This window comes from Rhinatrema bivittatum, chromosome 4, assembly GCF_901001135.1.
Source record: "Rhinatrema bivittatum chromosome 4, aRhiBiv1.1, whole genome shotgun sequence".
Classification (NCBI taxonomy): domain Eukaryota; kingdom Metazoa; phylum Chordata; class Amphibia; order Gymnophiona; family Rhinatrematidae; genus Rhinatrema; species Rhinatrema bivittatum.
The window spans coordinates 310,046,026-310,073,316 of NC_042618.1; the positions used below are offsets into that span (position 1 = coordinate 310,046,026).

The window sequence follows — 27,291 nt, forward strand, 5'->3', positions numbered from 1 at the left end:
TTTAGTCCTGCTTGCCCCTTCTTGTATCTTTTAGTTAAGAACTGCATGAGTTCTGTGAGCAAGCTTAGGTAACTGATTTCTTTGGTCAAGGTGGATCGGTGGTGGATGTGGGAGATGTTTGGTAATGTTAACAGGGGCTTGATAGCTCCTTATCCTATCACACCATTATAAGACTGGATTGCTATTTTTCATATTATGCACAGAAATAAATATAAAAAAACCTCATTTTCTGGTGAGAAAAAAGTATAATTAAAATGAATCATCAAACTATGAGTATGCCTGCTCCCTCCCCCCCCCCCCCCCCCATCATATCCCCCATTATTGTAAAACTGCAGCATACGTCTACAAGCATTATAGATATAAATAGCAGTAGTAATTTTAGTAAAAGCCTCTTTAATACAACTTGCAAGTCATACATCAACTTCCCTTTCAACCTGTTCCTGATATACCACACAACACAATATTCTGCAAACCACTTAACTTTGTGTAAGAGTAGTAGAGTGTAGTTTGATCTTTTTTTGTATTTTGTATATTTTTATTTGTAGGGACATTTTTGCAACTGAAATATATATCTTTAAAGGAGAGATATTAGATGGTTGCTAAAAGATCATATGCAAAAGTTAGATGCTTACATTTAGAACAGCCTATGAATGAAATAGATATCAGAAGTACCTTGAACACATGAAAAATTTTATTGTAAAATATGTATTCAATACTAAATCTTTCAATGACAGACAATCAAACTCATAACAGAAATGTAAAGATGCTTTATTTCTACTTCTGTTATATCAAGTAGCTATGAGTATCCTATTTGTAAAATTGGAATTTATGATAAACCTGGTTCACAAACAAATACCAACAATAATTATGGTGTTTCCAAGTCCAAGAATGAAATCCTGCTATTAAATACTGTGCAAGTCATGTGTTCTGCTAATACTTGCTTCTTATTCTAAAAGTTTTCAAGAAAAAAAAAAAAAAAAAAGACAGGACCTAGTTTTCCCAGTGGCATCTAAATCAACACATCTCATTCTCTAGGATAGGATATCACATGAGTCCTGAAATTAATTTTATTAAAATCTTTTTTTTTTTTTTTTTTTTTACTGAGCCTTAAATTCTCTATAACACATCTTTCTTTCACCTCATTTTAAAGAAGATCTTCATTTTACGCGGTCTTCCTGGATTCTTCTAAAACTCTTCACAAGACAGTCCTAAAATGCAAAATTTGGGGAAAACAGGCAATTAGACTATGCAAGAAATGTTCATATTCTCATTCTTTAAGTTTAGCCCAGTCAATTAAAACTGTCCCACTAACATGGAAGCTACAAACACTTCATTTTAGCAATGCTATATAAATACTAAGGGCCTATGTTTGAATTTTATTTTTATATTTTTGGTCATAGTAATAATACTGAGAAAAAAAATTTAGATTGGTACTTTAAAAATGCACAAATCTTATGTTTGCTGCCCTCTCCTCCAATACTAGCTTTTTCAAAAACTTATTATTGGATATTTATTTTCATTACAACCAATCTCAAGAACCGGTAGAAAAAAAGTTAACAAGGATTTTTCACCATGTCATACCTTCTGGCTCTACTTTTTAATTTGCCAGAATTGTGAATTATGCATAACATTTTCTGCAACTACTAATGTTTTATATCAGCCAGTAGACTGTACACTATTCTTACGGCTGATAGAAGATTCTCCTACACAGTAGGAAAAATTAAACACATACCTCTTAAAAGCTTGCAATGAATGTAACAAGGTGGTTATTATGGAGCATTTATTGCATTTAAAACTCTTTAAAGAAATCTAAGCCTGGACATCACTGCATTCCTATACACAGTTCAAAAAAAAATTCCATTCTGTTAACATTACATTTACAGTTTCACACAATACACAAAAATCCTTAGCACTTTCTTGTAAACAAAAGATAAATAAAATAAAAATAAAGAATACACAAAAGCAAGCTTATAAGATTAAAGTTAACAGCATTCAAACATGGATGTGGGTATAGAAAGGAGTACCTGGCATGAGTACCTGCTTAGTTTGACTGAATCCTTGATTTTTAATTTGGCTTTTCATGGGCCGCTCACAACACCAACGCTGTGTGAGGTATGGTAGGCAGCTGCAATAATTCATAAACCCTACACTTCCATCAATCCAATGCTACTGGCTCTCGAGTTACAGAACAAACTGCATTAGAATGCAAGGCAATAAAGCAAAATACTAGAAACATCCTTAGTAAAGAAATACTAGCAGTTCAAGTAAATAAAACAAGAGTAGTCCAACATGTGCCTCAAAGGTAATTAGTATTAAATTAAAAGTTTCTGCCAATGTACCAACATAATATGGACTTAAATAGAAAACAGTTCAAATTTTAAGAACAAACAGCAAAATCCCTAAAGATGATTAATAAATGCATTCACTGTATTGCATTAAGTCTACAGAGGCACACTAATGGAGGTAGAGTCTGCTATAAATTAGCTTAGACAAAACAATGTACCTCAAAATGTAATGCAGGACTATACTGCCTTTTCCATCAGATGGTGGTTTTGTACATCTTCTTAAATCGGCAAAGCTCCATCTTCATCTGTGTATACTTACGCTGCACTATCAAACCGTAACCAAAAAGCCCTAACTGTGGTGATAAGTAACACACTTACCTCTACCTGATCTGAGGTCATATCAGATCAGTTTTAATTGGACTGAGTGTCACCTTCAGATTTAATGTCTTCACCGGTCCCATTGACCTCATTATTAGGATCACTCTCCTTCGATTCAGTGCTGGCCTCTTCACTCTGCTTTTCTCGACTACTGGATTTTCTGCTACTCTTCTTATCCTCCGAGCACTTCTTTTCTAGAATGAGAGATGACAAACTCAATGGATTTCAAAACAAAACACTGACTGCTATGAATAAGATTTAAAAAGATCTACAGTAGCAAAAATGACCAATTAGAAAAACACAAGATATTCAATTTTAAAGCATTCCCTGTAAACTAATGCATTAGACAAACCTGAGTTGGATAAAGAACTCAAGGAATAAGACATCAACATGTACCTGAATGTAATCCGCTTTGAAGTGCTGAAAAAGTGTGAAAAGAGGAATATTAAAAAAAAAACAAAAATGAAATGAAATGAGAGATCCAGAACCCGTTCTGTTCAAAATCTGAGAGATATTGCAGAGGGGTTAGAAGAAAATGTTGAGATTACTTACCTGATAATCTCCTTTTCCTTAGTGTATGCAGATGGACTCAGAACAAGTGGGTATAGTGTGCTCGTGCTAGCAGTTGGAGACGGATCTGACGTCAGCACGGGTACATATACCCCGACAGGAAGTGAAGCAACTCAGTAATCTTCCTTGCAAAAGCTGTTATGGATATATGTGTACTGACGATCAATAAATTAGTGAAACAGGATTCCCTTGACCGATTGATAGTAGCTGGAGACCGCCAGCGTTCCCAACCAGAAGGCGTCGACACCTGGCAAAGGGGACGCTCTCGTGTAAGAAATGACATGCCTTACCTTGAATAGGTGCAACCCATGTATACTGGCAGCCGGGCGGGATGGTGAGTCCATCTGCATACACTAAGGAAAAGGAGATTATCAGGTAAGTAATCTCAACATTTCCTAGCGTGTAGCAGATGGACTCAGAACAAGTGGGATGTACAAAAGCTACTCCCGAACTGGAGGCTGCCTGAGGACCGCGTAGGACTGCCCTCGCAAATGCTGTGTCCTCCCTGGCCTGGACATCAAGACGATAAAACCTGGAGAAGGTATGGAGGGAGGACCATGTCGCCGCTTTACATATTTCTGCGGGCGACAGCATCCTAGATTCTGCCCAAGATGCTGCTTGGGCTCTGGTAGAATGAGCCTTGACCTGTAGAGGTGGTGACTTCCCGGCCTCTACATAGGCCGCTCTGATAACTTCTTTAATCCAGCGGGCGATGGTGGGCCGAGAGGCCGCTTCCCCTTGTTTCTTCCTGCTGTGAAGGACGAACAGCGTCTTTCGTACGGCTTCTGTCATTTCCAGATACCTGGGCAGCAATCTGCCGATGTCGAGATGGCGTAGCAAACACCCTTCTGATTTCTTCAAACCCGCCCAGGTTGGCAAGGATATGGTTTGGTTGAGGTGAAATTGTGAGACTACTTTAGCCAAGAAGGAGGGAACCGTGCGAAGATGGATAGCCTCTGGAGTGATTCTGAGAAAGGGATCACGGCAGGACAGCGCTTGTAGTTCCGAAATGTGGTGTGCTGAGCACACTGCCAGCAGGAACACCATCTTCAAAGTGAGAGAACGGAGAAACAGGCCCCGGAGGGGTCTGAAGGTGGATCCCGCGAGGAAACCCAGAACTATGTTGAGGTTCCACAGAGGCACTGGCCACTTCAGTGGCGGACGAATGTGCTTGACTCCTTTCAGGAAGCGGGAAACATCAGGGTGCTTGGCAATAGTCTTGCCCTCCCTCCTGGGACCGTAGCAAGACAACGCAGCCACCTGAACCTTGATGGAGCTGAGGGAGAGACCCTTCTGAAGCCCATCCTGCAGGAAATCCAGAACAATAGGGATTGTGGTCGCACGTGGATTGGTGCCATGAGTGTCGCACCAGGCTTCAAATACTCTCCAGATCCTTACGTAGGTGAGGGATGTGGAAAACTTGCGAGCTCGGAGGAGTGTATCTATAACCGGCTCCAAGTAACCTCTTTTCTTCAGTCTAGCCCTCTCAATGGCCAGACCGTAAGAGAGAATTGAGCTGGATCCTCGTGGAGGATGGGACCCTGACGTAGCAGGTCCCTGAGGGGAGGCAGGGGAAGGGGCTCCCCTGCCAGTAGTCTTCTCATGTCCGTGTACCAGGGTCTTCTTGGCCAGTCTGGTGCCACTAGAAGAACTAGGCCCCTGTGCTTCTGAATCTTGTGTATAAGGACGCCCAGCAGGGGCCACGGTGGAAAGGCGTATAGCAGTGTCCCTGGAGGCCATGGCTGAACCAGGGCGTCAATCCCGTGAGAGAACGGATCTCGCTTGCGGCTGAAGTATCTGGGTACTTGAGCATTGGACCTGTCAGCTAGTAGGTCCATGTCCGGAGTCCCCCACTGATCCACAATCATCTGGAAGGCCGTGGGGGACAGCTGCCATTCTCCCGGATTTAGGCTTTCCCTGCTGAGGAAGTCTGCCGCGGTGTTGTCCCTTCCGGCAATGTGGACGGCGGAGATGTCCTGGAGATTCGCCTCTGCCCAAGTCATCAGCGGGGCTATCTCTAGGGACACCTGTTGGCTTCTGGTTCCGCCCTGTCGGTTGATGTATGCCACTGTGGTGGCGTTGTCGGACATCACTGACTGCTCTGTTCCGCAGTCTGTGAGCAAATCGCAGGCAGGCTAACCGGACTGCCCGTGCCTCTAGGCGGTTGATGGTCCACCCCGACTCTTCTCTGTTCCACCGCCCTTGGGCGGTGAGCTCTTCGCAGTGTGTTCCCCATCCGCTCAGGCTGGCATCTGTGGTGAGCAGAGTCCACGTGGGGGAGGACATCTTCGACCCCCTGCTCGTGTGGTTGGACTGCAACCACCACCGTAGCTGGGTCCACACTCTGGCTGGTAGAGGTAGATGCACGGAGTAATTCCGGAAGCGTGGGCTCCATCGAGAGAGGAGGGAGCGTTGTAGAGGTCTTATATGGGCCCTTGCCCAGGGTACCACTTCCATGGTGGATGCCATGAGACCGAGAACCTGCAGATAATCCCAAGCTATGGGCCGGCTGGCTCCCATCAAGGACCGTAGACGCGTCTGGAGTTTTAACCTTCTCTTGGTGGTGAGACTGACTTTGTCTGCCTGGGTGTCGAACTGGACTCCCAGGTATTCCAGTGATTGGGAAGGCTGTAGGCAACTCTTGTTTAGGTTGACTACCCATCCCAGGCTTTCCAGAAGAGCGATCACTCTGTTGGTTGCCCGATGGCTCTCCTCTCGTGATTTCGCCCTGATCAGCCAATCGTCTAGGTAGGGATGGACAAGGATTTCTTCCCGTCTGAGCGCCGCTGCTACCACTACGATCACCTTGGTGAAGGTCCGCGGCGCCGTGGCTAACCCGAAGGGCAAAGCCCGGAATTGGAAGTGTCGTCCCAGCACCTTGAAGCGTAGGTAGCGCTGATGATCCCGATGGATCGGGATATGCAGGTAGGCTTCTGACAAGTCTAAAGCCATGAAGAATTCCCCTGGCTGTACTGCGGTCTTGACTGAGCGCAGAGTTTCCATGAGAAACCTCGGGACCCTTAAGTATCGGTTGACTGACGAGGTCCAATACGGGCCGGAAAGTGCCCTCTTTCTTGGGTACCATGAAATAAATGGAATAGTGCCCAGAACCCATTTCCCATGCAGGTACTGGGATTATGGCTTTCAAGGACAGGAGCCTCGCCAGGGTAGCTTCCAATGCTGCCTTCTTGTGGATTGGACATGGGGATTCCACAAACCTGTCTGGAGGGATGTGATGGAAGTCCAGATAATACCCCTCTCGGATGATGGCGAGGACCCACTGGTCCGACGTAATCTCGACCCATCTGGGGTAGAAGAGGGTTAACCTGCCCCCCTATGGCTCCGTCCCCCGGATGGATCGGCTAATTCTCATTGGGAGGTGCGGCCGGGACCTGAACCCGAGCTGGCTCCCCTCTTGTGCTGCTTGGTCTGAAAGGACTGGTTCCTGGCCTGAGGACGAGGTGCCTGGTAGCGACTCCTATAGGGAGTGAAGCGTTGGGAGCTTCTACCTCTGGAGGGCCTCGGAAAGGCGCGCTGGTTCCTCTTGGACCTGTCTTCCGGCAGTCGAGGTACTGGAGAGGCACCCCATGTGCTGGCCAGTTTATCTAGGTCACTGCCGAACAGGAGAGAACCCTTGAACGGCATTCTAGTGAGACGTGTCTTCGAAGGAGCACTGGCTGACCAATTCCGTATCCAGAGCTGCCTCCTGGCTGCTACTGAGGATGAGACCCCCTTAGCTGTCGTACGGACTAGGTCGGAGTCAGCATCCATAAAGAACGAGAGAGCGGACTCCATATCCACTGCCGGAGCATTGTTCCTGACCTGTGACAAACAGGAACGTGTTACTACTGTGCAGCAGGTTGCGATTCGCAAAGACAGCGCTGCCACCTCAAAGGTTTGTTTCAGGATGGCGTCCAGGCGTCGGTCATGAGCCTCCTTGAGGGCCGCCCCCTCCACTGGAATGGTAGTGCGCTTGACCACAGTGCTAACCAAGGCGTCCACCTTAGGGCACGCCAGCATATCCTGGATTGCCGGATCCAAGGGGTACATGCCAGATAGGGCCCGACCCCCTTTGAATGAGGCCTCCGGTGCATTCCACTCTAAATCGATCAGCTGTTGCGCCGCTTGCAGGAAGGGGTAATGGCGGGCTTTGGGACGAAGATCCTCCAGCAGGGGGTTCTGCGTAGATGCCTCCATGGTGCTGGGACTTGGAATAGACAACTCCGTCAGGCACTGAGAAACCAGGTCCGAGAGATCTTCCTTGGGAAAGAACCGCCTCATGGTTCGATATGGCTCAATCCCCGAGGGAAGTTCCCCCTCCTCGGGGGGTTTGGACTCGTCCTCCGAGACATCAGGGTCCGCATGAGCCGGACTGCCCGGAGGCGGGTGCCCACGATAAGGGCGAGAAGGTCCAGGGGCAGGGTCAGCCGGAGCAGCAGCAGGGCCTGGCCGGGAAGCTGACTGCATCTGTACAAAGGCATGGTTCCCCTTAAATAAATCCACCCAGGAAACAGAAGCGGTCTCTAGCCGTCGGGGTACGAGGTCCCCCTGGATTCCTGGTTGTTCGAGACGGCCCGCTAAGTCCGGGGCACTCAATAATATGCGGGCAGCAATATGCCCTCAATATACAATATGCACTCAATAATATGCGGTCAGCAATATACGCAATATGCGCTCAATAATATGCGGTCAGCAATATGCGCTCAATATACAATATGATGTGTTAGGCGCCTGTTGATGGGCGCACATCATGGGCGCTCAATACCTGAACAAGGCAGACAAAATGGCGACCTCCACGGCGTGCCACATGCAGGCAACGCCGCCGATCCTCGTCCCTCAGAGATCAAAAAGTAAGAGATATACGCCTTACCTGATCCTCGGCGCTTCCCGGCTGTAACCCGGGCGGTCTCCGGCTGCGGGGGAGAGGGGAAATACCTTCACCGCCGCGCTTGAGGAAATGCACCCGCTGCCTCTAAGCCGCCGAACTCGTCTCGCTCGGGGCTAAGTCCACGCCGGGACCGAGGCGCTTCTCAGCCAGGCCCGAGCCCTTCTCGCTCGGGGGCTAGATCCCTGCCGCGATTCGGCCACCGGACAGAGGCGTAGACCTCCGAGGGATCGCAGAAATCACCCCGGGAAACTCAACTGGGGGAGGGACCCGAGGGTATCACCGCAGGAGTGCGGGGCTCGTCTTCTGAGAAATTTGGAAAGTAGAAAGTAGATTTGGAAAACACGCTCAGCGAGCGTGCAGGCGCTCCAAACTGCTTTGGAGATGGAAATTACTGAGTTGCTTCACTTCCTGTGGGGGTATATGTACCCGTGCTGACGTCAGATCAGTCTCCAACTGCTAGCACAAGCACACTATACCCACTTGTTCTGAGTCCATCTGCTACACGCTAGGAAAGCAAGTTTGCTTACTGTAAACAGGGTTCTCTGTAGACACTAGGATGAATTAGCCATTTCACCTGGTGATGTCATCCAACAGTACAGAATAGACTTTTAGCTCAGAATTTTTGCTCTATTGATCATGTGAGGGAATTTCCATGCAAGTGTTGCCTCCTGAGCCCCTCAGTAAATTTTAGAGCTAACTTTAGCTAGATGGTAGACTCTCCAGGGAGGTGAGCAGTTATTAAGCTGGCTCATTCATTCTGTCTACTAAGAACCCCATTTACAATAAGCAAACTTATTTTCTCCATCAATAAGCATGGCCATGTTTGTTGGGCAGGATAGGTTCTATTGCCTGGTATTTGAAGAACAAAGCCATCTCCAGGCAGAGTTGTGAGGAGTTGGCCAGATCCGGATTAAAAGCTGAACAATGAGGAAGCACTGGAAGCCAGGAGAAATGCAAGTTGTAACCAGATTCTACAATCTTGGGTACGCAGCAATTTTTGGTAATTTTGCACCACTCTTCCAGAGGAGAAAAATTCTCTCCCTACTGGAGGCGTTGGAGACTGGTCAAAAACTGGACCCAGGTATCACCTGGACCTGCAATGTTGCTTTTGGTTGACACCTCTCACATTTCTGGCTTTGAGCTTTGATACTGCTGGAATTGCCAAAAAGGGTGTCTAAGTTCGAATGTCTAAAGGTGACATAGTGGTGCCTAGATGATTGTTACTCAGAGCTCATTGAGAGCAACTGGACTGCAATATGCTGCTTGTTGATCTAGGTGACAATTTCCCTAAGCTTATCTCCAAAGAGATGATCCCTTGTGTACGGAACAGTCATCAAATTGTCATGAACAGTCTCAAACTGCTGATCCATAGCCAAGCCATTGGGCATGCTCCAATGAATGAAGAGAAGGTAGTCATGTTGAATGCCTCATATGCTGATTGAAAGAAATGACATATGTATTCCTCTGCATCCAGGAGCAACAGCAGATTGCTGCACACATCAACTGGGCCAAGCAACAGCACCATGTAAGAACATAAGAAATTGCCATACTGGGTCAGACCAAGAGCCCATCAAGACCAGCATCCTGTTTCTAATAGTGGCCAATCCTGGGCAAGTAACCAAACATGAAACAGATCCCATGCTACTAATTCCAGTAATAAGCAGTGGCTATTCCCTAAGTCAACTTTAATAATAGCAGTTCTCCTCCAGGAACCTGTCCACACCTTTTTTAAATCCAGCTAAGTTAACCACATCCTCTGGCAATGAAGTCCAGAACTTAATTGTGCACGGAGTAAAAAATAATTTTCTCAGATTTGTGCTACTTGCTAACTTGCTACCTTCATGGAATGCCCCCAGTCCTATTATCTGAAAGAGTAAACAGATTCACATTTACCCTTTTATCCTAGTCTCTAAGCTGAACAACCCTAACCTCATAGGGGAGACATTCTATCCCCTTTACCATTTTGCTCACACTTCCCTCTGTACATCTATATCTTTTTTTCAGATGTGACCAAAATTGAATACAGTTCTCAAGGTGTGGTCTCACCATGGCGTGATATAGAGCCATTATGACATTCTGTTTTATCCACCATCCTCTTCCTAATCATTCCTAACATTCAGTTTGCTATTTTGACCGCCGTGGCACACTCAGCTGAAAATTTCAGTGTATTGTCCACTATGTTGCTCAGAACTTTTTCCTGGGTGGTAACTCCTACCATGAAACCTAACATCATATAAATAGAGCATGAGTTATTTTTCCCTATATGTATCACCTTGCACTTGTCCACATTAAATGTCATCTGCCATTTGGACCACCCAATCTTCCAGTCTCTCAAGATACTCCTGCAATTCATCACTATCTGCTTGTGATTTAACTACTCTGAATAATTTACGACATCTGCAAATTTGATCACCTCACTCATCGCTCCCCTTTCCAGATCATTTATAAATGTATTAGAAAACACCATCCAAGTACAGTTCCCTAAGGCACTCTACCATTTAACTCTCTCCACTGCGAACTAGCTATTTAATCCTACTCTGTTTCCTGTCTTTTAACCAGTTTGTAATTCACAAAAGCACACTGCCTCCTCTCTCATGACATTTCTATTTTCTTAGAGGCCTCTCTTGGGGGGTCTTTGTGAAACGCCTTATGAAAATCCAAATATAATACATCTACTAGCTCATCTTTATCCATGTTATTAACCCCTTCAAAATAATGTAGCAGATTTGTGAGGCAAGACTTCCTTTGGTTAAATCCATGCTGGCTGTGTCCTATTAAACCATGTAGAACTGGTTGCTCAGAAATGTGAACTCTGGAATACTTTTTTCCCCCAAATTGTCCAACAACCTGAGATCTTTCCCTGATGGAGTGCTGGAGAATATCCTTGCTTTCTTCTCTTGCTTTAGCACAGATTCCACCATGACTGATTGGTGGGGCAGCTGCACCACTCCAAATCCCACGATTTTCTGGACTCTATATTTCAGATCTAATTTTCTGGCTACTGGAGCACAGGAAATTGGATTTTCCCACATCCTTGCAGGATCAAATGTATCAGAATGACTGTTGGTTCTATTGGGATGTCTAGGATCTAGAGAAGGACAATGACTTCTGTGCAAGGAACCTTGTCCTTATGAATATTAACTCTTAACACCTTGCCCAACTTATACAGAAATCTGGAAAATGAGAGGCCCTTGGATGGCAATGAGTGTTCCAGGGACACAGGAGATAGAAGAAATTACCATCAAAACTTCTTCTGCTCCAAGGAGATAAGGGACCCAAACTGAGGACCCCCAATGATGTAAATGTCCTTGGTAGCCTTGGAGACTATTCCTGAGGAACATCTTCTAACTGGCTAGACTCAGAGTGGCAAGGACTTGAATACCCTCACATGGGTTCTGATGGGTCACCCTGGGTTCAAAAACAAAAAGGGCTCCATCCTGAGAAAGCAAATCTGCTACCCTGAAGAGGAAAGGCTGACAAGTGACCTCCTTGTCTTTAACCCCCAGGAAGGCAGGGAAAGTCTTCTTCAACTCTGCCATTTGGCCTAAGGGCTGCTGTATCCTCCAGCCAGGCGTTGGCATGTGGAACATGCTCTTATGAAATCAAAATGGGTTCTTCTAGAAAGCCCTCTGTACTTTGTAATAGCTATCTTAAGGAATGTGCAGAAAACAAGGGTACCACAGAATATACAGAATATGTTGTCTCATGCAAAAATGTTGTTCCAGAAGCTTTGATGGAGAAACAACCATTTAGATAGACTATGAATGGAGCATGTTTCCTCTGCACCGCCATTCCTTCCTGAATGCATCAAGAAATTAAAGATTTAATAAATAGTTGTGCCAGTAGCACCAAGTACTAGTGCGATGGCACCAACCCCTGCTCTGAGGCTTGAAGTATCGAGGGTTCCTTTGCTCGATCTACCAGCAGTGTCAAGGTCTGATGCGGTTTCATCAGTGTTGATGGCACTGTGGTCTCCAAGGCATGACATTTCTTTTTCTTAGGCTGCCCCAAACCCCGCAGAGCCTGTGAGGTAGTTGTGGACAACGAAGAATAGCATTTCTGCATCTTGCTCAACCCCAATGAGATGGGGGTGTGCCATGGCTACTCCGAAGAGGAGGGAGGTCTGCTCGAAGCGCTCCTACTCAACTTGGACTCAGGGGGACCAGAAGAGGGCTCCACTCGGAGGAATAGGTCCAGCTCTTTAAAGACTATACAACTTCTCCATTTTACAGGCTCTATATCTGAGTCCGTGGTAACATCTGACCTCAGTGGTAGCAGTTGGGTGCGTCTTGGTTAGGGCAGACACCAGTAACAAAGTCATGACCATCAGTGATGGACATCTACCTACAGATGCAGTTTTTGAGGCCACTGAAGGTAGCCTTCTTAGAGTCTGATTTTTTTTTTTATAGCGAGCACTTAAAAGTGCTGTTTGAGGGCTACTGAGGCAGTAAAACAACAGTTATTAAAAGGAAAAAAAAATGAAGAAATAGTGAAAAATATACCCCAAAATAACAAAAACAAGAAAAGAACATTTTTATGATATAGCTCAGACAAAAAAAGACAGAAGGGCTCATAATGCAAGTCCCATATATGATCAGTAGACAAAATACTATATGAAAGATATCTGTTTGTCGACAAAAAGATTCTTTAATATTCTATTTTAGTGAGGACATGAAAATAATCTTCTGAAAAGTCCAGAAACACAAGGTTCTCGCCCTCTCTCATTGCTACAATGACGGAACAAAGATTCTATGCAAAAATGAGAAACATACAGACCATTGTTGACTCCCCTTTCAAGTCAAGAATAGGCCTGTAGGAACCATATTTCTTCAGAACCACAAGATAATCTTAGGCCTCCACTTCACAAGAACGTTCCATAAAAACTAGTCTTTCAAGAGAGGACTTCACTGCAAACGTTTTGTGAAGGTACACACAAGGAGACACCATAAAAGCATAATAAATAGAAGGGCAAATTCTATAGAATAATCATTCCATATAAAATCAAAGACCTTATCTTTCTAAGACAACACATCGATGATTTCAGTCAAGAATTATTGTCTCTTTGATTTAGACTTCATTGTCAATTTTTGAAGTCAATTGCTCAGGACACATTCATTTGTTATAAGTGCTTTAAACAAGTCCCACTGTTTCGCGGGTTTTTTCAAGTTTAAAAGGACAGCGCATGCACCGCGCTACGTCAGACGCTACAGTAATCCCTGCACACACAGGAAGATTTTTCTAAATTCAGCACTGATCGCAAACATCTGGTTGGTAAGCAGTCTAGAAGCAAAATGCTTTCTTACAGATATTGACCCAAAAGTGAGCACCTTTAATAATAGGACTTAAGCTTTTACTGTATCGATTTTTGTCATGAATAATAATATTGTTTTTGCCAATAGAAGCTGCATTCACTAGTATAATATATATATATATATGGTTCTTAGCATATATACAGAATTGGCTGCAATTTCCAGCTTGCTGCACCCCTGAAGAAGGAAGAAATTTTGAAAACCCGCCGTGTCGGGCGTTTCGACAGCGAGCGGCGATGAGAACATGAGAGGAACCCGTTCACAGGACATCTAATTCATAGCCCCGGCTGGGGAATACGAGTGCGAACCTGAAAGGGACCTCATCATTTGATCTACAGCTCATCGCGGCATTTGGCAACAACTGTCACAGAGCACTCTCCTCTGTCATTGTTTTCAAAGTCAAATACCTTACTAACTTTAATTTAGCTAAGCCTATGCTTGCTTGACAAAACATTCCAAAGCAACCCATGATTAAAAATACAACACAATCATGGCTACAACAGCAGGAGCCACAGACCTAGTAAAATATCTAATAGGGTTGCAACAGGTGTCTGTTGAGAGGAATGCACCTGTTTTCAACAAGGCCACTTACGGACTGTCATGGAGGTGCCACACCCAGCCTAAAACAGTCTGTACCACATAACCTTCACAAATGGAAAAGTGGACTGCCTAAATGAAGGCATGCTTCAGAAGAACCTCAATCTTCCTATCCTATCCTGAGGATCCAGGGTAGTTGACTTGCAGGTCATGGCTGCAGCATCCAAAACAAACATTCCCTGATGCCTGTCGCCATCAAATAAATTTATGGAGAGGGAAAAACTGATGGCTTGTGGGCTCCTCAGAGGAGATTCTCCTATACCTTGTAACTAGTCTTCAGAAAGAGTGAAACTACTTGGTATATAAGAGAAGGAAAGGATGGATGACCAAAGAGGACTCTTTCAAGAGGCCAATTCCCCCTCCTCCATAGATCCTAAAAGGTTGTCCATGATTTCCACCTCCACTGCTCCTGAATTGGGGGAGAGGCAACCTAGAAGAAGCGCCTCGCAAAATTTCTCTAGCCTGTATTTGGCACTTGACTGCTGATCCCCCTTTTGGGGGGAAGTATCAGGAATTGTACCCTGGTCTTCAGCTTTGTTCCCCCCCTCCCCCCCACTACCACGCCTCTGCAAGGTAGAGAAGGCAAAAATATGAAGAATACAGGAGAAAATCTCCCTGAGGGAAAAAGGAGGTGGATAGAAGCAACTCCAGTCTGGACTCATTTCTGAATATAAAAACAGGCGGCCCAAACTCACAGGAATGAGCACCAGAGGCAGGTGTTGAGGGTGGGAATGGTCCACAAAGATTTCAAAATTATAACCATTCCCAGCACCACATAGGCATCGAAGTTGGGGGCAGAACAAGGGAAACTAGTTCCCATCTGCCCCCCTAAATGCAACATTGAGAGACCAAGCTCAGGAGAGCTGGAGAGTTTCTCTGATTAATCTCTTCTGTCTTTGCACCATTCACAAGTGGCAACAGGAGTAAACTGTGCCTGCACTGGTTCCTACAGCCTCACACACTGGCAAACTTGCTAGGCCATAACTAAGTGTGGGCCTGCCAGTACTCCTCAAACACCAGGGAAGCAAAAAAAAAAAAAAAAAGAACCAGTCTTCCACACAGACAAAAATATTAAGGCTCAGACCTGCCCAAGCCCTGCAAATGTCAACATGCCAGCTGACTTACCACCCACACCCCCTGATGTGAAAAGATACTTCTCTAAGAAAATCAGAAAATAAACTTGCCATATTGGGTCAGACCAAAGGTCCATCAAGCCCAGAATTCTGTTTCCAAAAGTGGCCAAGCCAGGTCACAAATACCTGGCAGGATCCTAAGGGCTAGATAGATTAGAAGCTACTTATCTCAAAAATAAGCAACTCTGCCTTAATAATGGTAAATGGACTTTTCCTCTTGGAACCGGTCCAAACCGTTTTATAAACGCAGCTACACTAATAGATTTCACCACATTCCAGGAATTATGCATTTAGTTAAAAAAAAAAAAAAAAAAAAAAAAAAAAAGATATTCTCTTATTAGTTTTAAATGTATTACCTAGTAAATTCATCATGTATAAATTCTATACCATGTTCCAGTTGTACGTTGTTTTTTTATAGTTTTAGTTTTATAGTTATATGTAAAGCCCGTTGTCTTATAGTTATATGTAAAGCCCCCTCCGCTTGGGCATCTCACTGTTTTATGTAAACCGGAGTGATTTGTATCCGATACAAGAACTTCGGTATATAAAAATTAAAAATAAATAAATAAATAAATGTCTCCTCTGGTATTTGTGCTTTAGGAAAGAGAAAACAAATGATTGTTGTTTACTCATTCCATTCCACTCATTAATTTAAATTTTTATATTCCACTTTTCAGCACTTCAAAGTGTACATCAAAGCACATTATATCAGGTACTATAGGTATTTCCCCTTTTCCCCACAGGGCTTATAATTTAATTTTGTACTTGAGGAAATGGAGGGTAAAATGACTTGCCCAGAATCATAAGCAGCAACAGCAGGATTTGAACCCTGGTTTCCCCAGATCATAGCCCGCTGCTCTAACCACTAGGCTACTGCTCTACTCCATAGACCTCAGCTGCCTCTTCTTCAAGCTGAAGAATCCTAATCTCTTTAGCCTTTCTTCATAGAGGAATTGTTCCATCCCCTTTATCATTTTGGTTGCCCTTCTCTGCATCTTTTCTAATTCCGCAATATCTTTCTTGAGATGTGGTGACCAAAACACCACATAATACTCAAGATGAGGTCACATCATGGAGCGATACAGAGGCAATATGATATTGTTTTAGTCTATTCCTTTCCTAAAAATTCCTAGCACTCTGTTTTCTTTGCTGCTGCTACACACTGACACACTGAGTAGAAGATTCCAACATATTTCTAATGACGACACCTAGATACTTTTCCTGAGCCTGACTCCTAATGTGGAACCTTGCATTATGTAGCTATAATTTGAGTTACTCTTCCCTAAGTGTATCACTTTGCACTTGTCTACATTAAATTTCATTTGTCATTTGCATGCAGAGTCTCCCAGTTTTGCAATGTCCTCTTGCAATTTCTCACAGCCTACTTGCGATTTAACAACTTTGAATAATTTTGTGTCATCAGAAAATCTGATCATGTCACTTGTTATCCCCATTTCCAGGTCATTTATAAATATAATAAAAAGTAGTGATCCCAGAACAGATCCCTGGGGCATGCCACAATTCACCTTTTTCCATTGTGAAAATTTATCATTTAGCTCTACACTGTTTTCATTTAACCAGTTGGCAAGCCACAATAGTGCCCTCTATCCCATGATTTTTTAATTTCCTAAGTTGTCTTTTGTGAAAGACTTTTGTCAAATTCTTTCTGGAAATCCAGATATACTATATCAACTGGCTCACCTTTATCCACATGTTTATTTTCATCCTAAAAAAATGTAGCAAGTTTATGAGGCAAGACTTCCCTTAGTTAAATCCATGTTGGCTTTGTCCCATTAAACTATGCTTATAAGTTAGTGCATTCTGATTTAATTCTGGAGGTTCTTTGAATAATTTGATGGGTGGCCACAATTCGTGCACTAGATGCAATGTATGTAAATTATCATTGGACATACAATTTATTGTCCATCCAGTTTCTGTAAAAAAAATTTTTTTAAATCATTTACTAATTGCCAGTCAGCATCGGTAATGTTGAGATTACTTACCTGATAATCTCCTTTTCCTTAGTGTAGACAGATGGACTCAGAACAAGTGGGTATAGTGTGCTCGTGCTAGCAGTTGGAGACGAATCTGACGTCAGCACGGGTACACATACCCCCACAGGAAGTGAAGCAACTCAGTAATCTTCCTTGCAAAAGCTGTTATGGATATATGTGTACTGAACGATCAAATAATTAAACAGGATTCCCCTGACCGATTGATAGTAGCTGGAGACCGCCAGCGTTCCGCCCCGACTCTTCTCTGTTCCACCCCCCTTGGGCGGTGAGCTCTTCGCAGTGTGCTTCCCCATCCGCTCACACAGGCATCTGTGGTGAGCAGGGTCCACGTGGGGGAGGACATCTTCGACCCCCGGCTCGTGTGGTCGGACCGCAACCACCACCTCAGCTGGGTCCGCACTCTGGTTGGTAGAGATAGATGCATGGAGTAATTCCGGAAGCGGGGGCTCCATCGAGAAAGGAGGGAGCGTTGCAGTGGTCTCATATGGGCCCGCGCCACCACTTCCAGGGTGGATGCCATGAGACCGAGGACCTGCAGGTAATCCCAAGCCGTGGACCGGCTGGCGCTCATCAAGGACCGTAGAGTCTGGAGTTTTAACCTTCTTTTGGTGGTGAGGCTGACTGTGGCTGCCTGGGTGTCGAACCAGACTCCCAGGTACTCCAGTGATTGGGAAGGCTGTAGGCAACTCTTGTTTAGGTTGACCACCCATCCCAGGCTTTCCAACAGGGAGATCACTCTGTTGGTTGCCCGATGGCTCTCCTCTCGTGACTTCGCCCTGATCAGCCAATCGCCTAGGTAGGGATGGACGAGGATTCTTTCCCGCCTGAGCGCCGCTGCTACCCCTACGATCACCTTGGTGAAGGTCCGCGGCGCCGTGGCTAACCCAAAGGGCAAAGCCCGGAATTGGAAATGCCGGTCCAGAACCTTGAAGCGTAGGTAGCGCTGATGATCCCGATGGATCGGGATACGCAGGTAGGCTTCAGACAAGTCCAGGGCCGTGAGGAATTCCCCTAGCTGTACTGCGGTCTTGACTGAGCACAGAGTTTCCATGCGAAAACTCGGGACCTTCAGTATCGGTTGGCTGACTTGAGGTCCAGAACGGGTCGGAAAGTGCCCTCTTTCTTGGGTACCATGAAATAGATGGAATAATGCCCAGAATTCACTTCCCATGCAGGTACTGGGATTATGGCTTTCAAGGACAGGAGACTCGCCAGGATAGCTTCTAATGCCGCCCTCTTGTGGACTGGGCACGAAGATTCCACAAACCTGTCCGGAGGGATGTGATGGAAATCACATCCCTCGGATGATGGCGAGGACCCACTGGTCTGACGTAATCTCGGCCCATCTGGGGCAGAAGAGGGTTAACCTGCCCCCTATGGCTTCGTCCCCTGGATGGATCGGCTGATTCTCATTGCGAGGTGCGGCCGGGACCTGACCCAGAGCCGGCTCCCCTCTTGTGCTGCTTGGTCCGAAAGGACTGGTTCCTGGCCTGAGGACGAGGTGCCTGGTAGCGACTCCTATAGGGAGTGAAACGTTGGGAGCCTCTACCCCTGGATGGCCTCGGAAAGGGGCGCTGGTTCCGCCTTGACCTGTCTTCCGGCAATCGGGGCAATGGAGAGGCGCCCCATGTGCTGGCTAGTTTGTCTAGGTCGCTGCCGAAGAGAACCCCTGAAGGGCATTCTGGTGAGGCGTGTCTTGGAAGGAGCATCAGCTGACCAGTTCCGTACCCAGAGCTGCCTCCTGGCTGCTACTGAGGATGATACCCCCTTGGCTGTCGTACAGACTAGGTCGGAGGCGGCATCCGTGAGGAACGAGAGAGCTGACTCCATGTCCACTGCCGGGGCGTTGTTCCTGGCTTGCGACAAACAGGAACGCGTCACCACTGTGCAGCAAGTTGCGATCAGCAGAGACATAGCTGCCACCTCATAGGTTTATTTCAGGATGGCGTCCAGGCGTCGGTCATGAGCATCCTTGAGGGCCGCCCCCCCCCCCCCCCAATGGAATGGTGGTGCGCTTGACCACAGCGCTAACAATGGCGTCCACCTTGGGGCACGCCAGCCTGTCCTTGATCGCCGGATCCAGGGGATACATGCCAGACAAGGCCCGACCCCCTTTGAATGAGGCCTCTGGCGCATTCCACTCCAGATCGATCAGCTGTTGTGCTGCTTGCAGGAAGGGGAAATGTTGGGCTGTCGGACGAAGATCCTCCAGCAGGGGGTTCTGATTGGGTTCCCCCGGGGTGCTAGGGCCAGGAATAGCCAATTCCGTCAGGCACTGGGAAACCAGGTCCGAGAGATCCTCCTTGGGATAGAAATGTCTCATGGTCCGATATGGCTCCATCCCCGAGGGAAGTTCCCCCTCCTCGGGGAGCTCGGACTCATCCTCCGAGACATCAGGATCCCCCTGAGCAGGGCTGCCTGGTGGCGAGTGCCCGCGGTAAAGACGAGAGGGTCCTGGGGCAGGGTCAGCCGGGGCAGCGGGGCCTGGGCGGGCAGCCGACTGCATCTGTACAAAGGCGTGGATCCCTTTAAATAAGTCCACCCATGAAATGGAAGCAGTCTAGCTGGCGGGGAACCAGGTCCCCCGGGATGCCTGGTTGTTCAGGCCGGCCCGCTAAATCCGGGGTGGCCCCTGAGGAACTGTCGGTAAACCTCGGTTGAGACCGGCCCTGGCCTCCCATGGCCTCTTCACATTGGGCACAAAGGGAGTCTGCCTTCTCCTCTGCGTGGCTCTAAGGTGGCATGCTGAGCAGAGGCCTAGAGCTTTTATGCCAGAATCAGGAGGTGCCGCCTCTGGAGACGCCGGGGCGCTTAATTGCTCCATCGCGTCTCGCGAATGCAGTGCGCCGGCGCTTATGCGATATGCGCTCAACAATATGCGCCCGATAAGAGGCGCCCGACAATGTACGCTCAAGAATATGCGCTCAACAATGCAAATACTATGCGTGAATGAACGTAATAATGTACGCTTAAGAACACATACGCTGGATACTATATTATCGCTCTGCGCAAGACTTGCACTGTGCGCCTATCAACGGGCGCCTATCCGTGTGCGGCTTACCACCATGCGCTCAACCCTGTGCGCGCAATACCTGAACAAGGCAGACAAAATGGCGACCTCTTCGGCTTGCCGAATGCAGGCAACGCCGCCGATCCTCGCTCCACGGAGACCAGCAAAAGTAAGAGATGTACGCCTTACCTGATCTTCGGCGCTTCCCGGCTGCAACCCGGGCGGTCTCCGGCTGCAGGGGGAGAGGGTGAGTACCTTCACTGCCGCGCTCGAGGAAGTGCACCTGCTGCCTCTAAGCCGCCGAACTCTTCTCGCTCGGGGCTAAGTCCTCACCGCGAACGGATCGGGACCGAGGCGCCTCTCAGCCGCGCCCGAGCCCTTCTCACTCAGGGGCTAGATCCCTGCCACGATTCGGCCACCGGACCGAGGCCTAAACCTCCGAGGGACCACGGAAATCACCTCGGGAAACTCAACTGGGGGAGGGACCCGAGGGTATCACCGCAGGAGTGCGGGGCTCGTCTTCTGGTAATCTTCTTAGAAATTGTAGAAAGTAGATTTGGAAAACACGCTCAGCGAGCGTGAAGGCGCTCCAAACTGCTTTGGAGACGGAAATTATTGAGTTGCTTCACTTCCTGTGGGGGTATATGTACCCGTGCTGACGTCAGATCCGTCTCCAACTGCTAGCACAAGCACACTATACCCACTTGTTCTGAGTCCATCTAGCTACACGCCAGGAAATTTATAATTATAAAATGTCCATGTAATTTACTATACATTGGGAAAACGAGGAAAATCAAAACACTGATTTCTGAGCACTGTAGCAGGATTCAAAACCAGCACAGACACAGCCCCTTTGGTGAAACACTGGCAAGAGAGCCAGCATTTAGTTGATGAGCTACGGTTCTTTGTTGTGCAAGAGGTTCAGAGTAGAAGAGGAGGAGATCTGAATAAAATGCTGCTACGAGCGGAAAAAAGGTAGATATTCTTTTTAAAGTCTTTGGCGCCGACTGGACTTAACGACAAAATTGATTGGCCGGCATGTTTTTGAAATGCAGAGTTTGAATTGGCTTTGATGCCCTTTAAATAGGGGGTTGGGCTTTTTGGTGTTTGTTATTTGTTTAAACATCTGGGAAGTATGGCAGTGAAATGCTAAGGAAGAAATGAGTCAGATTGTCCAAGGAGGCGAGTTCATTTGTCCCTCGTGGCACCAGTTGGAAGTGAGCATTTTTTGTGGGTTTTTTGAGGGTGAATTATTTGCTTCTTTCAATTTCTCATGTGGTACTTTTGTTGTTTTTTTGGGGGAACATGGAGTGTGTTTGTCTTCTTTAGAGGAAACAATCAGAATAAAGAAAAGTTAAGTGAGAACTGGACATTCATTCGGTGGAATTGTTTGAAAAATAAAGGTTGGGATTTGAGGTGTTTATTTTTATGTGTGCGCTTATGGGATATTGGGCGCATATATAATTATTAAAAGTCTTATAAAAAAGCTGTTGAAGGATTATGAAAATGTTTGCTATTTAAAAACATTTTTTGTAGAATATATATACATGGGGATTCTTGGGAAGATCGTTTGAGAGATATGGGTCCAGTAGTGAATTGAAACAGTCTCTCCTGAAGAAGCCGAAACATGTCAGGAGTATTAGAAAGTCTTGTGAAGAAGGATAAAGAGTTTTCTCAACAACAACAACGGAAAAAAATAATTTCACTACGAGAGAGATAATAAATAAGTATTTTTAATGTGTATGTGGAAGGATGTGTGAATGTTTTTTATTCAATTGTTTTTTGGAAATTTGTATTCCTTTGTATATTTAAAATGCAAATTATTGTGAAAAGATCTTTATTAAAATATTTTTTGTAATTGAAATAAAGTTTACAATAATGAATTATATATCACTATATGATATAATTTGATTGGTGGTGTGATATATTGTTAAAATTGCCAGGATAAGTTCAGCAATTTTGTTCTTTATGATAGTTTCTACCATTTTGCCAGACGTCAGACTCACTGGTCTTTAGTTTTCTGGATCACTCCTTGATCCCTTTTTAAAAACTGGCATTACATTAGCAACCCTCCAGTCTCCAGGTATCATAGATGTTTGTTGATAGTTTACAAGTTTCAGATAGGAGGTCCACCATTTCATTTCTCAGTTTTTTCAGCACTCTATAGGATGTGTGCCATCTGGTCCCAGTAACCTGCAACTCTTTAGTTTGTCAATTTATCCTACTACATCTTCCAGATTCAATGAAATTTATTTCAGTTCCTCTGAATCATCACCTTTGAATATCATTTCTAGCATGGGTATAGCTCTTAGATCTTCCTCAGTGCATACCAACACAAAACATTAATTTAGTATCTCTGCTATGGCTTTATCATCTCTAAGTGCCCCTTTTACCCTTTGATCATCTTATAGTCCAACTGACTCCCTGGCAGGCTTTTTACCTCGAATGCACTTGAAAAAGCTTTTATTGTGAGTCTCTGCTTCCACATCAAGTTTCTTTTCAAATTCCCTTTGTCTTCCTTATCAATGCTTTGCATCCGACTCACCAGTTTATATGCTGTTTCTTGCTTTCTTCATTCAGATCCCTTTTCATTTCTTGAAAGATGTTTTTAGATATTATAGTATTTCTCGCCTCACCTTTTAACCATGCTGGTAGTTGTTTAGCCTTCCTTTCACCTTTTCCAATGTGTGGAATACATCTGGTCTGGGGCTTCCAAGATGTGGTTTTTTTTTTAAACTATGTCCATTCCTGAGCTAAACTCTTATCCTTTACAGTTACTCCTTTCAGTTTTTTCCTAAGGATTTTCCTCATTTTATCTGTCACCTTTTTTAAGGATAAATATTGCCACAGTAGATTTCTTTTTTGTGCTCCCTCCAGTTAAGTCAAATTTGATAATGATGGGATCCCTATTGTCAAGTGGCTCCAACACTCTTCCCTCTTGCACCAAATCCTGTGTTCCACTAAGGAACAAGTCTAAAAGAGTTTCCTCTCTTGTTGGTTTCTTGTACCAGCTGCTCCATGAAGCAGTCATTTGTTTCATCTAGGAACTTTACTTTTCTAGAATGTCCTGATGTAACATTTACCTAATCAATACTGGGGTAACTGAAATCACCCATTATTACCGTGCTGCTGATTTTGTTAGCTTCCCTAATTTCTTTTAGAATTTTGTCTGTTAGTTCATTCTGACTAGGTGGACAGCAATACACCCCATTTAATTCCCTTTTTCACCTGGAAGTTTTATCCATAAAGATTCAACATTGCATTTTGTTTCCTGCAGAACTTTTATCCTGTTTGACTCAATGCTCTCTTTAACATATAGTGCACCTCCCTCCACCAATTTGATCCATCCTATCATTTTGAAATAATTTGTACCCTGGTATCAGTGTCCCATTGGTTATCCTCCTTCCACCAGGTCTCTGAGATGCCAATTATATCTAACTTTTCATCCAGTGCTATACACTCTAACTCTCCATATTTTTTTTTATACTTCTAGCATTTGTGCACAGACCTTTTAAAATATGTTTTGTTTATATTAACAACCTGCTCATCAATTGACAGGGGTAATTTGTAATCTTTCCACTTTGTCTGCTCTTTACTTAGACACCTGGGCCACTTTTGCATTTACTGTAACTTCTCTACTAGGATGCCCTATTTTCCCCTGTTCTCTTAGTTTCCTTCAAAGATACATCATTTTGAACCATGCACTTCTGAACGACTGTCTGCTTTCTCCCATCATCTAGTTTAAAAGCTGCGCTCTCTCTTTTTTTTTTTTTTTTTAAAGGTTACTGTCAGCAGCCTGGCTCCACTCTAGTTAAGGTAGAGCCCATCCTTTCAGAAAAGGCCCTCCCTTCCCCAAAATGAACCCCAGTTCCTAACAAACTTAAAGCCCTCTTCCCTGCACCAGTCTCTCATCCACACATTGAGACTCTGGAGCTCTGCCTGCTTCTAGAGTCCTTCAGATGGAATGGAAGGACGCTACCCTGGAGGTTTTCTACTTAAAACCCTAAATTTGGCTTCCAGAACCTCCCTCCTGCACTTTTCTATGTCACTGGTACCCACATGTACCAAGACAGCCAGATCCTCCCCAGCACTATCTAAAATCCTGTTACCTATCAACCTTCCTAATAACTGAATCATTAACTATAACGGCAGTCCTAAACCTTCTCCTCCTGGGCACATGCCCCTGAGGACCTATCCTCAGTGTGAGAGAGTATACTACATCTCCTTGAGGTCAGGTCCTAGCTACAGGATTGTTTCCTGACTCATCAAGCTGATTGTCTCCTTCCAGGTGACCCTTCTCCTCCAAGGTAGCATAGGGGCTACCAGATTGGAAGTGGGATTTCTCTACTATGTCCCTCAAGGTCTCCTCTATATGCCTGTCTTCCTTAGCTCCTCTAGGTCTCTACTCTCAAGGCTAACTTTTTTGTATTTTTTTTTTAATCACAATTTTACCCAGTCTTAAAGCAGGGACAAGGCAAATAATAGAGAAAGGAAGGCAGAGGGGGTGGGAGAGCGAAAGAAGTGAAACCCCGAGGGGCACTTGCTCAAGGCAGATTCCTGAGAGTCTGCATCCCCCGAGCTCAATCAGGCCACACAGGGAACCTGGGAGACAACTAAGGCAGCATGCTCAACCAAGCACAAGAGCTGGGAGCCTGGATATAGCACTCACTCGAGGCAAAAAGAGCTGGGAGCTTAGCCTAAAGAGCTCAACCACAAAAAGTCTAGCTCTGCTGTCCTAGGAGCCAATACTTATTCTTTCAGGTAAGGCTGAAAGCTGGGATCCGGAATCCTGTTGCACCAGTTTAAACTGCTACCATCTGCTGGAGGCAGAGAATACTTGATTTTACCTGCTTCATTCTATATACTGGTGATGTCACAGAAAAAGATGTGCCCTCTGACTCCATCTGCTAGTAGGCAATGTAAATCCATAAGTCTGGACTGCTACAGCAGGATAAGGAAAGCATTAGCATCCATGTAGACTTGGGAAAATCATTGCTTATTTCTGGTTATGTGCAAGAAGGATTGGATTTATTCTTTAGGATCCTGCCGAGTACTTGTGACCTGGATTGGCCACTGCAGAGAAAGGAAGCTGGGCTTGATAGACCTTTTAATTTGACCTAGTATAGCACTTCCTGTGTTCAGTTCAAAATAGACTGCAACTGATAAGAACAGAAACTGACTTTTACATCTGTGCTTAATGAGAGCTTAATATTAACAAAAAAATGGAAAGGAAATCCATATGGTCTAATCAACTAATGGGTACACAGATATTGAAGAAGGTGGGGGAGAAGTACCAAACCTTGAGGAACATAATCCAACACAGCAGAAGAAGAAACTTGCTCATTCCACACCATGTTCTGAGATCTCTGGTTAGGAAAAGAATAGAACCAGTTCAAAACTATCATCCAACCCAAAATCCTGCAATCTCATCATGAAGATTTGATAATCTACAAAATCAAAAGCCGCAATAAGATCAATAGTGGAGTAGCTGCCTATTTAAGAACCAGGGAAGCCAGGGGTTGAATCCCAATTCTCCCACCAATGCTCCTTGTGCCCTTGGGGCAAGTTACTTCAGTCTCTATGGTCTCAGGTAATAACTGCACCTGAATTTGTAACTTGTCTTCAAGCTTGGATATGAAAATGTACAGTGGCTTGCAAAAGTATTTGAACCCCATAAAAGTTAGATTTGTGTGAATTACAAGTGACACACATATTGTTCTAGACCAGAGCTTTCCAAACTTTTCATGTTGGCGACACACTTTTTAGACAAACATAATTTCGTGACACAGTAATTCAATCTACCAGCAAACCAGAAGTTAAAGGTTAAACGAACAAAATGTATTTCAACAATTTATGTATGTTTCCTTAAATATATACATAAATAAAATGTTTCACAACACATCTCATAATAAATATTTGCAGGCTTCCACTTCCTCCATGCTGATCTCATACATTGTGAGATCGGCATAGAGAAAGTGCTACTCTTGCACATTCCCAAAGATTACATGTGCCAATCACTAAAAAGTAATTTTTTTTTTTACCTTTGCTGTCTGATCTTAGTTTTCTAATCGGTTGGTCACAGGCTTTTTTTTCCACCTTTCCTTTCTTGTTTTTTTGCCAATTCCTTTTACAGGGTCTTTTTTTCTATTTCTTTTCTCTCCATCTGTCTTCCCTCAAACACACAATCAGGTTCTCATTCTCACACGCTATCTCACACATTCTCACACACACAGGCTCTCACTCTCACATGCCTCTCTCTCATACATACATACATACTGTCTCTCTCGTGCACATGCTGTCTCACTCTCACACACACAGGCTCTCTCACTCCTACATGCTCTCTTGCTCAAGCACAGGCTCTCACTGGCACATGCTGGTCCTCTGCACGGGTTGCCGAAGGATGGGCTCTTCAGAGGCCCTGATCTTCCCTGGCCGTGACATGGGATCTGCAGCGGCCCTGCTATCGGGTTTCCTCCTCTTCTCGGGCTGCCGCGACGTGGGATCCGCAGCGGCCCTGCTATCGGGTTTCCTCCTCTTCTCGGGCCGTCGCGACGTGGGATCCGCAACGGCCCATTAATGCTGGTCTTCTTCTGTACGCAGCAGATGCTCCTCCTCCTTCCTGCCCACGCGGCTCCGGCAACGTTTTTCTTCCACGGCTGCACAGGCAGGAAGGAGGAGGAGTGAACGTGACCCTTTTCTTCGGGCCGTGGTGATGTAAGCTCCACCACCGCCCGCCGATCTTCCTGCTATAGTTCCCTGCTTCCGCCGGCCCTGTGGACCGGGCGACACACTTCCACACTACAGGCGACACACTAATGTGTCCCGACACACACTTTGGAAAGCTCTGTTCTAGACAGTGTGTTTACTGCAAACCAGTATGCTCTTAAAAGTAAATTTTCAAAGTCACAATTCACTATTTCTTTGCATTTTTTTTGTAAAATAAAATTTAAAACTGAAAAATGCTACTTGCATAAGTACCCAACCCCTTCAGACTAGCACTTGGTAGAACGACCTTTTGCTGCAATAACAGCTTTAAGTCTGTTGGGGTAAGTTTCTGTCAGCTTTGCACGTTGTTTGAGAGTGATTTTGCCCATTCTTCTTGACAG

The 27,291-nt window shown here is 45.2% G+C and overlaps 1 protein-coding gene across 3 annotated transcripts in view; it reads right to left on the bottom strand.

The window, feature by feature from the left end:
- Positions 1 to 951: 951 nt before the first annotated feature.
- LUC7L3 (LUC7 like 3 pre-mRNA splicing factor) overlaps positions 952 to 27,291 on the bottom strand; it is a 239,154-nt gene continuing 212,814 nt past the window's right edge. For all 3 annotated transcript variants that reach the window (XM_029600251.1, XM_029600252.1, XM_029600253.1), the window contains 2 exons: positions 2,664 to 2,857; positions 952 to 1,208 (listed from right to left, as the gene is read on the bottom strand). In XM_029600251.1, coding sequence (XP_029456111.1) covers positions 2,697 to 2,857 — 161 coding nt within the window. In that variant the 3' untranslated portion in view covers positions 952 to 1,208; positions 2,664 to 2,696. The remainder of the gene's footprint in view (positions 1,209 to 2,663; positions 2,858 to 27,291) is intronic.